The 15,044-nt window shown below is 30.5% G+C and overlaps 1 protein-coding gene across 1 annotated transcript; it reads right to left on the bottom strand.

Annotated features, from left to right (window-relative positions):
• Positions 1-1,303: 1,303 nt before the first annotated feature.
• On the bottom strand, positions 1,304-14,282 carry LOC111695997 (sialic acid synthase). Its single transcript, XM_023465504.1, has 13 exons — positions 14,124-14,282; positions 12,858-12,942; positions 12,458-12,570; positions 10,893-11,040; positions 9,915-9,975; positions 9,564-9,775; positions 8,268-8,359; positions 8,097-8,112; positions 7,925-7,933; positions 5,656-5,695; positions 4,279-4,343; positions 2,330-2,424; positions 1,304-1,453 (listed from the first exon to the last, which is right to left on the bottom strand). The coding sequence occupies exons 1-13, from the start codon at positions 14,199-14,201 to the stop codon at positions 1,361-1,363; spliced, it is 1,107 nt and encodes a 368-aa protein (XP_023321272.1). The 5' UTR covers positions 14,202-14,282; the 3' UTR covers positions 1,304-1,360.
• Between the last annotated feature and the right edge of the window lie 762 nt (positions 14,283-15,044).

Here is a 15,044-nt window from a genome sequence, read left to right as displayed (position 1 = left end):
CTTGTCTTTACAAGATGAATATTAACTCATATGTACAAGATGAATATCAGCTGATTACTTGTCTGTACAAGATGAATATCAGCTGATTACTTATCTGTGCAAGATGAATATCTGCTGGTTACTCGTCATATACAAGATGAAAATCAGCTGATTTATCGTCTATACAAGATGAATATCAGCTGATTACTAGTTTGTACAAGATGAATATCAGCTGAATACTAGTCTATATTAGATGAATATCAGCTGAATACTAGTCTATATTAGATGAATATCAGCTGATTACTAGTCTATATCAGATGAATATCCGCTGATTACTAGCCTGTACAAGATGAATATCAGCTGAATACTAGTCTATATTAGATGAATATCAGCTGATTACTAGTCTATATTAGATGAATATCAGCTGATTACTAGTCTTCTCCTTATAGACGCAACAGATAGAAGTAAGATTAGCAGCGATCAAAAGCGATTATTTTTTACCGTAAGCCTATACCCCCTTTAATTTTTCGCGAACACTCCCTTTAACTGTTTTGAAAATATGTCCTTTGAACTTATGAGAATAATATCTATTTACGTTATTGTAATGGGTATTATTAAGTGTGAAAAAGTTTTTTGTAGTTTATTTATAAAGATCAAAATGAAAATGTGGATCTTGCTTTGTGAAATAATCTTAAACAATTCTTCGTGTCTCTCTCTCAATTTATTTTTTTAAGAATTAATTTATTTAAAAGTTGAATTTCACTATGAAATCAGACGGGAAAAATAATAAAATGTCTATATTTAATCGGTTTAAAAAGAGGCTGTACACGGTGTTATCATAGTTCCTTAATTTAACATTTAACATTTTCAATTTCTTTTTGTAGTTGGAATTTTGAAGTCATATGGGTCAATCTATGCACACACAATTTGGTTTTAGCAAATATTTCGGAACTTTTTAAAAATTGTTGTTTATATTTGCTCATGGTGACTACGAAACAAAAAGATACATCATTGTCCCTGAAGGCGAGAAACAAAAAGTGCTTAACTGTTTAGTTTTTAATTTTAGAAGGGGTCGTTAAAGTAACATGTTGCAGTTTGATGCTTCCGTTTGGCGTAAAACTATGTCAAAAGTTCGAAAACCTCGTTGTTTGCTAAAACAGTTAATTGTTTTATTTTTCTGCTACAAATCTTTATTGCAGAGAGAAAACCCATTTCTTGAAACCATTTCGAAATTAAAATTACATTTTGTTAAAAATGAGTGCAGTATGTACATTGAAAACGGATTAAACTATTACCTTATAGATGATAAACAAAAATACTCCATTAAAAAAAAGAGCTTACAGCGCGCGGGACATACGGTCTTGATAAAATTTTTCTTTTTTTATATTAAAACTTTTAAAGTACCTTTAAATACCATTCCAAGATACTTGTGCATATCCCGGGGGTCAATACCAAGGGGCTGGGTAACCTTGATCTAAAAAATCTTTACTAAAATGTTTTGTTCGAAAAATCTACCTAAATTGAAAGAATATGGATACATTTTATATACTCTTAGTATTATTCCAATCTAGCTTAAAATAGTATGCAGTACACTGAGTGGCCGGCAGATATAGCGTAAATAAACAAACAATATACTGAAAGATTATTCTGGCCGGATCAATTCCGTGTACAGAATAATCGTCCAGAGCTGGAAACTTTAGAATGGTGGATATCGAGATTACTGCTTGGTCCTCTCTTTTCCTTAATATTGAACTAACCTAATCTTGTATTCTGAAAAGTGTCTAAAATTCAACCAATCAGAGTCGCGTATATGAAGCCGATAAATTTGAAATTTTGCGCGCCATTTAAGATTAATATACAGAAACGGGAGGGACTCTCTTTATTTTTAAAAAACCGGTTTTTGATTTTTCTCTATTATATCCAAGAAAGATCCGGTTTAAGAAGAAAATCAAAAGTGTGTCAATTGGATACTCAGATTAAGTAATCGGGATTAAGGATATCTCATTCTAAATTGTTTTCAGCTCAGTATCAACATCTCACTTTAAGAATCCAAATCAATCCGGGGAAAATTGGAAACCCTACATAAAACTCGAAACCCCACGTAAAATAATGTTTTACAAAAGAATCCTTATATTTGAAAGAACTTTCCTAAAAATCCTTTAAAATTCAAAATTTTAAGATTAAAGAAACTCGTTAAGTACATTTTTATTGAAATTTTTATTTCAAAAGAAATTTCAGTTCAATTAAAGTTTCGTTTTTCTCTTCCTGGAAGTGATTAGTTGAATGAAATACTTTTTAATCTGAAAACTTAAAAGTTTTAATTTACTTCGTTGATGGATTTTTAGCTTACCTTATATGAGGAGTGTGTAAGAATATCTCCGTTTTTAACAGCGGAACTTGTAACAAGTGTTTTACCAAGCTTCGTGTAACAGGCTCGTTCACAATCTAAATTAGTTTTTTTTCTTATACAGGGTGTCCCAAGAAACATGACAGTTGTAAGAGGAATTAAATGTCGTCTTCGAACTTTGAGTTTATTTGTGACATCCAGTCGTCAACCTACTTTCACATCTTTCACATGTATGATTCTTGAAACAATAACCGCAATATAATTATGGCAAGTGTAACCACTATGGCAATTGTAACTTATGGCAAGTGTAACTTATGGCAAGTATAACTTATGGCAAGTGTAACTTATGACAAGTGTATACTTATAGCAAGTGTTACTTATGGCAAAGGTATTATGGCAAGTGTAATTATGGCAAAAGTATTATGGCAAATGAAACTGAGCCCTGCAATGGATCTATCTAAAGCATTTGGTTTAGTTTCACGGAACAAATTATCCCCAGAGCTTATTGATAAAGGAATATGTCCTCTTCTCTTACAATGTCTGATTTCTATTTACTCAAACATGTACTGTGATATGTGGGTTCATCAGATTCTAATAGTTTTCAAGTAAAAAACGAAGTTCATCACCAATCCTGTTTTGTATTTACATTGATAAACTTATAAAACATTTACGTGCATCAAACATCATGGTTGTCAGTTAAATGGTGTGTATATGGGGATATAGACCTGGGGTATGTATGATTTGAAATTTAGTACAAATGTTAATGCTGGAAATCAAAAACGAAATGTGTAATATTCTCTAAACTGTTATTGATGTGAATGCTGTCCGTCTAATTAACAATTAACCATTGCCTTTTGTAAAATGAAATTAAACAACTAGCTTGGAAATCTGCTCCAGTCAGATAAAAATCAATCACTGCAGGATTGTAGAATTAAGATTTTTTCAAAAATACAAGAGTTCTACTTTTCTGATCCAAATATTTTAATGAAACTTTATTGGCAAAAATATCTAGAAAATTGCACAAAATTGTAATTGTAATCCAAGTAATCTAAAAAAATTGTAAGTAAAAAGTAAATTAACTTTTGCAAAAGTGTCTGATGAAAATTTTTCTGAAAAATTTCTTTTTTAAATGAATTGTTGTCTTAAATTGCATACATCCTTATATTTATTCTATTGTTGTCAACTATTAACCATAGGATTTCTCCGTCCATCCGTGTAATGTCGTCTTTAACTTAAAATCCCCTCTCGGAGACACCAAACCAAATAATTTTTAGCCCCGTTTTCTCTGTTCTCCGGTAACGGAGTATAAACACTTCTATTATTGTGAACAGAATATTTTCATATAAAGAATTAGTGACTTTCGTTAATAATTAATTGTCATTCTTTTCAGAAGTTTCAATATATAAAAACGTTTTAGGACTTTAGTTTTAACCTACTTATCATCTAATAGATCGTAAGAATCTTTTCATTGTAAAATTATAAAACACTGTAATAATTTATATGTTATTATCCATTTCATTTTTTAGGAAATAAAGAGTTTCTCTGCATTATCGGTTTTGATTTGTGGGTTACCCCGTTGTCTAACTGTTCATTATTGAGAATCTTGCTGCTATCCGACAACAATTGTACCGTTATGTGTACGAAATAAATTATTAAAAAAAGGAATTGAGTCTTTGTCACTAAATTAAATTTTCTAATCCCTAAATCTATGCAACCTGATGGTGTAAACCTTTGATATTTTAACCTTAGATTAGTTGAGGCAATTTGGTCAAAGGGTTCATGAGTTATAAATGGTTATAACCGGATATACAAACACACTGACGTACAGAAATTACAACTTTATATATAAAGTTGACAAAATTTATAGTTTGAAATATCTAAGGTTTACGAAACTTGGTTACAAATTGGGTTTAGAAAATTGCAAACATTCCTTTGCGATTTTTTAATTTTACCTAAAAATCGCTTTTCTCCATCAAAAGACTCTGCTTCTTCAAGTTCTTCTTTTGCCACTATTTCCCTAAAATTGATGAAAAATTAAACAGAAATAGTAACTTTTGCGTAGAGTATCAACGGTTGATGTCCACATCCAATGTGGACATTTTAAATTTAAGGATCAATGCTTCATCCCTTAATTTTAGTTATCTTTGTAGGATATGACAACCACTGAATATCAAAGAGGAATTAAATTGTTCCATACATCTAAATAAGATGGGGATTAGCTTGATCCTGAGATTAACAACACAAAAATTCTGACTTCAGATGAAAATTTGGTAATTTAATACATTATCATATTGATATCTGCAGAATTTCAAATGTTTCATATTTAAATCTAGTTTTAACAGAGAGAGAGATTTTCTTTGAATAAATAAAATGAATTATTTAAAAATGGCGCAGTTAATGTTGCGAATGTTAAAATGTTTCTCTTCTTTTGAGATTTAGATATATTTTTTATGTATTTTAATCAATTCATAAATTCTACAATGAAAAACTGAAAATTAGATCGTAATAAAATTGAATATGTATCTTCTGGAAAATCTTAAATAAAAAATAGTTTAGTTGTATGAGCAATGTATGCTTTTAACTCTTTACTAAGTACATTTTTAAAAATCATTATGCATGAAAAATAATGTCATGAACGTTTTCTTATTCTTTACAAAAAGAGAAAAGACAACTTACGGTTTTTTTTATAATAAATAGATTAACACTTTTTATCTAGGTCTAGAACACCATCAAAAGTTGGATAAATTTTCAAGATTGAGTCGAGTCTAAAATGTTGCTTTTACTTCAAAAACTGGATTGTTCATATTTTATAGTCCTAGACATCATATTAGAAAAATATAGGTTTTAATCTTACATGAAAACTGTCAATCTTTTGATTACTGTAGTTAATAAACGTTAATGGATAATCAAGATTAAATAATCTTTTTTTTTTAACATAGAGAAAAAAGATGAACTATGTTCCTGCATTTTTAATAAACAATCAATTTCCCACATTTATTGTAAGGACAATGAATATTATATTATAGTTTTTCACTACTGTAAATATTTTTTAACTATGAAAGAACTGGAAAAATTTTTACATTTTACATTATGTTTAGATTTCATTTTTATATCGAAATGAATCTATGTTAGAAAATTAAACAAAAAATTATTTTCACACATTATTATAGAGTTAAAAAATATATGACATTTTCCTTTTTGAATAAAAATATACTGTAGCTTTGCTCTTCTCGGCTGAGATTGAAAGATATACGTCCTTAAAAAAGGTAAATTTTAGATCGTATTCCTATATCCTCTAATAAAAAGGATTTTTTTTAGAAAAATATTACCTTAGTAGCATGAGATCTGTCTTTCTCCGTATATGATACACTGAAATAAAAAATTTAGACTTTTAAAATACCATTTTTTATGACGTCCTTAACCCTAAGTTTTATCATGCTTTCCAAGCCAATTTTCTGTTCTTTTTACAGATTTTCAGGTTTGCATCGGTGAACATCGAACATTTAGGAATATTAAAATTCACTTCAGGTTAAAGGGAGTGTTTGCGAAATATAAAAGGGATGTATATAGACTAACTTCGAATCGAATTCTATGGTGATCGCTACTAATCTTACTTCTATCTATTGCGTCTGTAAGTAGAAAAGAGTTTAAAGCTACCTATAAAGAAGAAAGAGGACCCAAACAAATTCACGAAGTTGTACCTTTTCACTCAGATATAGCTCAATTAAATTTAAAACTTATCATTGAGATATTATAACCTGTAAATGTTGAATATATTTCGATGCATTCCTATAAAGTTGGTAATATTTTTTATTCTTTTATTATGCGATGTACTTCAAACGACCATTTTTTTGGCCGATAGGTGTCTCTCCCACGTGAAACCTCTTTAGCGTCGAGGGTAGAGACGCCTAGCGGCCAAATAATCGTCGTTTAAAGTAAATCGTGTACAAAAAAGAAAAGATATTATGAAATATCAACTATATACCGATGCATCGAATTGAATTCAACATACACATAATGTAATATATTATAATAATCAATTCTAAATTGATTGATTTTCTTCGGATCTGAGTGCATAAAATAATGCAACCACATGAATTTGTATGGGTCCTACGTTCTTCGGTATGAGTAGTGTTTAACCCTTTTTTCCATATAGACACAACAGATAGAATTAAGATTACAAGCGATCACCATCAAATTCGAGTCGACGTTAGCCCCAACCCCTTTTAATTTTTCGTAAACGCTCCCTTTAAAGTTGATTATTTCAACGGCTTATACCTTTCCTTGATCGGGTAAGGACACCAATTCTTTATTCGGAAAGTTCGGAAATTCAAAAATATTTTTATTAAAAAAAGTTCGGATTTTCAAAAATATTTTCCAAATATTTTCAAATAATTGCTGAAGCTACAAAAAATATATTTAAAACGTAATTCACGGTAACTCATGAGTTTAAAGGAAATGGTAAACTTTTTTATCAATAAGGTATAATCGATTAAATTAAAGGAAAAAAGGGTTTCCACCAAAACTAACTATGTGACTTTAAAAAAGTGAGAGACTCAAAGAACTTGTCAGAACTTACCCTGGGATATCTAGAAATATCTAGAAATATCTAGAAATGTATAGAAATATCTAGAAATATCTAGAAATATCTAGAAATATCTAGAAAATCTAGAAATATCTAGAAATATCTAGAAATATCTAGAAATATCTAGAAATATCTAGAAAAATCTAGAAATATATAGAAATATCTAGAAAAATGAAAATTCCTGTATTATACTTGAAGGACTGAAGTATGGTTTTGGTGAATTATATTAACGTACTAAGCCTATAGGGTTGTCAGAAATATTTGTTTTGCGTTTTTTTGTAAAACGTCCCATAAACCTAAAAATATAAAAATTTTCAGAAAACTATTAGTTCTGGGTGATTTGCATATATTTATTAAAACTTTCTTAAACGGACATATTTTTTCTGAATTCACTTTGTTAAGAGTTTAAGTCAAAATAATAATTGATAATTATTGCTTTATATCGAGTATAGATATCCATAAACATACCGATGTAAAACCTTTCAGATTTAGTAGAAATGATTCTGCATAATCCAAACAGAATTTTTATTTTTAATACAAATATTAATTAGTCTGTAGAGCCAGAAGCACTTCTAAGTACAATTTCTTTAAGGTTTTGCACTATTTTCATGCATGAAAAAGCTCGTTTAATACTAATCAGCTGATAACTCAATGGAGGGAGGGATGGCAAACACGTCAATTTGTAATCGCCAAATCTTCTTTGGAAACATACTTGTTACAGGGTAAAGGGTACTTTGAAGCGTCGCAGCGCCCTGGGCTTTGATTTAACTGCTCTCACTCACTTATGCTTTTCTGTAGCCCTTTACATGTACACTTTAGCACTTTAAAGCACTTGCTGTTAGCTTTAGTTTTAAGAAGTAATTGGCAACTCTATCATCGATAGAGAGCTTGAGACTTTAAAATCACGGTAAATTGGGTAAATCGGACATTTCCATTTTTGCATGGAGGGTCACTTGACATTACACTTACAGTCGACCTTTTATTACAAAAATCGATAAGTCTGCTAATTTTACCTAACAGTTCTAGTAATATNCGATTAATTTTCACACTGAGTATTAATCAACAAAAAAAGTCAAACAGTTTTAAGTCATGAGAAAAACTTCATCTTTATTATTTCAAGACCTTTCAATTTGTGCCGACAATATATAAACAGTGAGAACCAGAAAACCGACTTTATGGCAATACTTAAGTATATTTGATCCTGTTACAAAGCAAGTAGTTAAACTAGACACTTAAATCACTAAGAAAGTGAAATAGGCCTGTTTACACTGCACAATTTCTGTGTCTCATGCTCATTTAAAGTTATAACTTGAGTCTGAAAGATTTCAGTGTTTTCTGTTTATCACTGTATTAAACCTTTTGAGTTTTATCCAAGGTGAAATGTCTCTCAATGACAGCAGCTCCAAGAGAAGCAGCTTTTAAACTGATGCCTAACCCAATCTCATGCCCTGAATATCATATTAGTAAATTGCATTACTGAAACCTTTTTCTAAAAATTATTTGATCTGCATCTCACAAAATTTTCTGGCTTCTGATTGGCACTTCCCAGGCTTTGTAATTGTGTTTAGAGGTAGTAAAATAAGCAAATGAACTTAGTCTTTGTCACAAGCTCAAATTTTCTAATTCTTATATCTTTGCAACCTGATGGTGTAGACTTTTTATACTTTATTGCAATATCTGAGATATAGGGATTTGAAAATTTGAGATTGTTGCATAGACTTATTTCCTTTCTCTTTCTTTTAATCCTAAAGACATAATTAAGCTTAAGAATTTAAAGAAGTATTCAGCGTCTAAAGTTAGGCCCTTGAGGGAAAAACCCAGCTGAGCGCTTTAGACATAGATTCAAGATTCAAAAGTTTCGCCTTAACTTTTTACAGAACGAATCCATTGTTGCACCAATTTCAAATTTATCATTGTGATTTATTTAATAGATCTTTCTAGCATTGTCAACATAGATCATTTCATGAGAATATTTGAAGAAAAACATGGTCATTAAAAGTTCATGAATGATGGAGTTATTCCTAAAATCAAAAATCAAAACATGTAAATAACAAAATTATAGTATCTTTAAACCATTTGATTAGCATTAAAACTCAGAAAAACATGCATTCAAAATTTCAAAACAAACTTAATAAGGGCCCCAATACAAACTCCTAATATAAAAACAGCAGAAAAGACAAACCCCTTAGAAGACAAAATTTACTCTCTACTAAAACCAACTATTAATTCGAAACCATAGCTGAGTACTGCATGATCACTGCAGTACTCACCTAAAGTTTAGTTTAGGGTGGATTCTTAATGTGAATAAACTCTGAAAAATAAAATAAAGTATTTGCAGTAATTCTTCTAGTTTAAGTTTGGGTTTTTGAGACTAGGTGACCGGTTAACCGAGAGCTGCAACTAACTAGCATAGGTTGTGAACCAGGGGGGGGGGGGAGGACCGACTTCATCACGAAGGCATGGCCTGGCCAACCGCAATGCGCCGACTGCTTCCTCCACTGAGCTATCAGGTTTGTACTATTAGGAGTTTGTCTTTCTAGAGTTTTATCTTCACAGTCTGTAAAAAATTAGTTTTTTTCAGAGGTTTAATTTTCCATGGCGCCTACAGAACAAGTTTATAACTTTATTTTCTATTAGTTATATAAAATTGACCTGAATATCCTATATGTATAGTTGGAAATATCTGCTTGTAGGTCAGGATGACCCTAAGGTTGGTATCAGCTGCAAGACAGGGGTAGCTACTTGTACATTGCAGGAGCACAAGCCTAGACACACCAGTAGAAACCGGTTTCTTGTCATCAGCTGATTTTTCAGCAGAACTGTCCCCAGAGCCCAGAGCGGCTAATGCTGCTTTCACAATTATTCTGTAATTTGTTTTTATTAAAAAGCTTTAAAAAATTATAAATTCAAATCATTAGTTATGCAAGAAAATTATCTGTGTATTAAAAAGTAAAAAACTGTAATGAAAACTTTTTAACTTTCTAATAAGATATGATAACTTACTTGACCCAATTCATGCTAGCCATTCCCGTTGATAGTACTACCGGTCTTCCCATTTTACAAACTAGTTAAAAATAGATAATAATTAAACACCAGTTAAATGAATAAAATAATGTTATTTTTTTATTTTGAATAATCTGTAAATTGAATCCAATCTAAAGATACCATATAAGGTTAGCTACCATAAAGGCTATGAAGATGATAATTAAAATTTTTGATATTTTAAAACTATAAAATCTGTTATATCAAATTAGTCTAATGTTGAAATATCAAAGGTTTAAACCATCCGGTTGCAATCTGAGTGTGACAAAGACTCAATTCCGTTTGGAAAATATTCCACAAGCCCCAGATCTAATATTCCACAGGCCCCCAGATCTAATCTTCCAAAACTGAGAATTATTTAATTTTCTACTTTAAATGTATAATATCCTTTTCATAACAGATTAGAGATAAATATCAGCGATCTTAAACAATATTTACTTGAATTTAGTAAATTTTAAATAATGCTTCCCGTAAACATAATTTTATATTTCCATTAAGCGAAACCTTATAAACAAGTTGAAAAAGAACGATTTGAAAAAGCGTAATTCCAAGTGACCCTACAAACAAAGATGGTCATGCTCGATTCACAACTTTTGAAAAAAAAACTAAATATTTTTGATTGTGAATTCTTTACAAAAGTGACTCGCGCATTTCTACTGCGAGAAAAGATAAAGGAATAATCGAAGTTAAACATTTTTAAAATAACCGACTGTATCTTCCACATTATTAATCAGTTAAAGTTTTCAAGGGTACCGTTGTGAATCAGACATTGTCGTCTTTGTACTGGGGGTCACTTGAAATTATGTTTACATACCCTTTAAGGTCCTAACAACCTAAAGTGGAGCAAACAATTTCCAAAAAAAAGATCTAGCTACCAATATGCAAGGAAAGTTTTTCAAATTATGAGAATTATATTTGTATGCAACTAATAATAAATACCCTTTTCAATAAGAGGAATGTTGTTAACATCCCCGGATCCGATCTTGAAGAATGGAACATTGACCGAATTAAGGAAGCTGGCAGAATCCTCGTCCATACAGCTGGCGGTCAGCGGTATATCCACAGATCTAGCATACTCTTGCAGCTCCTTTAAAGAGACTGTAAGTGTAATTTCAAGTGACCCTTCATGTAAAGATGTCAATGCCCGATTTACAACGGTACGCCTGAAAGCTTTGTCTGATCATGAATGAATTAGATATCCATGTTTTTGTTTCTTTAAAAAGTTTAAAATATTTTCATTTGAGGTTTCTCTGCGAAAGTGACTTGCGCATTTCTTGTTTATAAGAAGCATTGTAGAAACTCACAGAAACAAATACTTTTCGAGTCAGAAAAACGAGGGTATCTTAACCACATTTTTGATCAGATTAAGGTTTCAGGGTTACCGTTGTAAATTGGGCATTGGATTGAAATTATAACGCTTCATTAGATATTTTCACCTGTAAAGGTATTTTTTCTCTTTTTAAAAATATGCCTTACCTTTCATTTTCAAAACAAATTACTTCAGAACAAATTTTTTTTTGATTGCTAAATTCTAAAGTTTGGACTTCGAAAGTAACAATCTATTAGAAAATGATGACTTAAACGGAATTTCTTAATAGAAAATTGTAAATAAAAATTCTAGAAAAATAGAAATGAAAATTTTAACAACATATCGATCTATTACTACAATATTAAGACAGTTGGGCCTTTTATTTTTTCAAATATTTGTATCATATTAAATCTAGTTAGTTAGTACAGGGTAACACACAAAGGATAAGACTATAAAGATGACATAAAACTCTTCTGATGTGAGGATTCCAAAGTAGATTTAAGACTTCTGCCTTGAATAAAGTCTTTTTTATGACATTTTTAATGCTTGGTTAAAGAAAGTAACAAATTTACAGTTGTATACGGAATCATACATTTAAGGAAACAGACATTTTAAATTCTGTATAGTCGTCTTTGAAGCCTCATCCTTTGTCGGCAACTCTGTTACATTTTCAATTCAATACTAAGCAAATTAGTTTTCTTATTTTTTTGGATACAAATGTAATCTTTTAGAAACAATAAAATCGTAAAATTTTCATTTCTATTTTTCTAGAATTTTTATTTACAATTTTCTATTAAGAATCAGAAGAGTTTTATGTCATCTTTATAGTCTTATCCTTTGTGTGTTACCCTGTACTAACTAAATAGATTTAATATGATACAAATATTTGAAAAAATAAAAGGCCCAACTGATCTTAATATTTTAGTAATAGATCGATATGTTTTTACTGTACAGGGTTACTCACAAAGGATGAGATGACTATAATGACGACCTGAAACCTGCAAACTATAAGACCAAGGTCAAATTTAGCCTTCTACCTCAAATATAGCCCTTTAATGGCTTATCAAATTTGATTTGGCAAAAAATTCAAGTTTACGGTAGCAGGGAAACATGAATATTAGAAACAGACAGTATACATTCCGTACAGTCGTCGCTGGAGTCTCATTCTTTGTGGGTAACCCGGTATAAAAAGTACCTTAAACTGAGATTCAGAGAACTCTAAAAACTGTTTGTGTTCTCCATACGTGGCTCCCCATGAGTTAGGTCCAGGGTAAGGAGCTTCTAGTGCTGACTTGGAGAACTTAGAACCTACCACAACCACCATTAGACTTGAATATAATATGGAGAGTTTGTATATATAACGTCATGATTCACAAAACTGTTTAACCTGATGTTCAATGAAAATTGAAGTTTTTTTAATTGAACTTGTCACAGAAACACAAACTTGAATATAAAATTCATAATTGATCAGACAAAGCTCTTTTAATGGCACTGTTGTAAATCGGGCATTGACATCTTTTTGTAATTACGCTTGCAGTCCTTTTAAAACGTGCAGATTACCAGATTTAATAAAAAGCATGATTTAGTATAATTTCCTAAAGAAGATTTCTGGAACTTGACACAATCAACTCCAGCAGATTTAGCTGCTAGGATCATCTGCTTTGCAGTCTTTATACAACCCTGGAGAAGATACTTTATCTAACCTTCCTCAAATTATGGAATCTACAGTTTTACCCAAACCTTCGGAGACATCGAAATCATTTATTTAATGTAGTCTTGACAGTTTTTCATTGGGTTTTATATTATTATACCTGAATATACTATTGTAGTTTTGTAATTTAGTGATGCTTTCGATGTCTCAAAATTTTTGGGTTAAACAATATAAATATATACTTTGCTTGTCAGGGTGTTTGTTTGTATCCAAAAAACGTTAAAACGGCAAAATTTTAAGACAACTCAAATATCCCCAGGGAAGGTTTATGTATGCTCAGAAATACAAAAATAAGTTTTAACAAAATTGATTTTCGTAAAATAAAAAAACATGAAAAAAAGTTCTCGATTTCTTTTGTTATTTTTTTTAGATTGTACGAAGTAAACTATAAATGTCTAAAATTTAAAAAAAAATTTAAGCTTCCAACAGTACTTTTAGTTAGCTGGAGCAGAGACCACTTGAGGAAAGGGAAGATACATTTTTAATTCAATTAATGAAATCACGCCAGGGAGGGTAGTTCGTTCAATAAAAAAACGAATGAAATCGTTAATGAGCATTTGTTTTTTTTTGTTTGTTTTTGAAAACAATCGTCTTTCTCTGATCGAATATCTCTGATCGTATTTCTCTGATCGTATTTCTCTGATCGTATTTCTCTGATCGTATTTCTCTGATCGAATATCTCTGATCGAATTTCTCTGATCGTATTTCTCTGATCGAATTTCTCTGATCGAATTTCTCTGATCTAATTTCTCTGATCGTATTTCTCTGATCGAATTTCTCTAATCGAATTTCTCTGATCGTATTTCTCTGATCGAATTTCTCTGATCGAATTTCTCTGATCTTATTTCTCTGATCGTATTTCTCTGATCGTATTTCTCTGGTCGAATTTCTCTGATCTTAATCCTCTGATCGTATTTCTCCGATCGTATTTCTCTGAACGAACCACGTTCCCCGTTCGGTTTTTTTCCCCTGAGCAACACCATTATTCACGAAAAAATTTCTTTCACTCTTAAAAATTTCGTTAGTTCAAAATAAAACTATGCTAATCTCTAGACAGTTGTATAGAAATAATTGCAGCTGTGAATACTAGATAAAATGTACAATACAATTCTACTTGTATCAGGCTTGAAGCTAAAGTAAAGTATCCTCCCTGGTGGTTTTGACCGATCTCAGCAATGACGAACGGTGAGAAGGATTCTCCCACATATCTTCCAGGACATAGCTCCATCTAACATTTAACAGCTCATTAAATTATTCATCAATAAATATTAATTTAGAATTCAAATGTATAGTAAAACTAAATATTCAATTTTACCACTATTTTAACGGAGAGTCGGTTAAAATTAGGACTCCTTTTAAACATGTCTTATCCGATCTTTTCAATGCGGTTTAAAGATACATGAATATACTGTATAAAAGATACAGGAATACTGTTTAAAGAATACAGGAATATACTGTTTAAAAGATACAAGAATACTGTTTAAAGAATACGATAATAAACTGTATAAAAGATACAAGAATACTGTATAAAGAATAAAGGAATATACTGTATAAAAGATACAGGAATACTGTTTAAAGAATACGGAAATAAACTGTATAAAAGATACAGGAATACTGTTTAAAGAATACGGGAATAAACTGTATAAACGATACAGGAATACTGTTTAAAGAATACAGGAATATACTGTATAAAAGATACAGGAATACTGTTTAAAGAATACAGGAATAAACTGTATAAAAGATACAAGAATACTGTTTAAAGAATACGGAAATAAACTGTATAAAAGATACAGGAATACTGTTTAAAGAATACGGGAATAAACTGTATAAACGATACAGGAATACTGTTTAAAGAATACAGGAATATACTGTATAAAAGATACAGGAATACCGTTTAAAGAATAAAGGAATATACTGTATAAAAGATACAGGAATACTGTTTAAAGAATATAGGAATATACTGTATAAAAGATACAGGAATACTGTTTAAAGAATACAGGAATAAACTGTATAAAAGATACAGGAATACAGTTTAAAGAATAAAGGAATATACTGTATAAAAGATACAGGA

Source organism: Eurytemora carolleeae, unplaced genomic scaffold (assembly GCF_000591075.1).
Source record: "Eurytemora carolleeae unplaced genomic scaffold, Eaff_2.0 scaffold102, whole genome shotgun sequence".
In the NCBI taxonomy this organism is placed as follows: Eukaryota; Metazoa; Arthropoda; class Copepoda; order Calanoida; family Temoridae; genus Eurytemora; species Eurytemora carolleeae.
Note: the sequence above shows the minus strand (reverse complement) of the source record. Positions and strands in the feature narration are given on the sequence as shown.

Excerpts from the sequence above, each read along its gene's own strand:
- LOC111695997 (XM_023465504.1), bottom strand. The coding sequence starts at position 14,201 with ATGGAGCTATGTCCTGGAAGATATGTGGGAGAATCCTTCTCACCGTTC. Across the intron at positions 12,571-12,857 it reads GTTCCAGAAATCTTCTTTAG|GTTCTAAGTTCTCCAAGTCA; the intron begins GAAATTATACTA and ends TGGTTGTGGTAG. Across the intron at positions 9,776-9,914 it reads GCTAGCATGAATTGGGTCAA|AATAATTGTGAAAGCAGCAT; the intron begins GTAAGTTATCAT and ends AACAAATTACAG.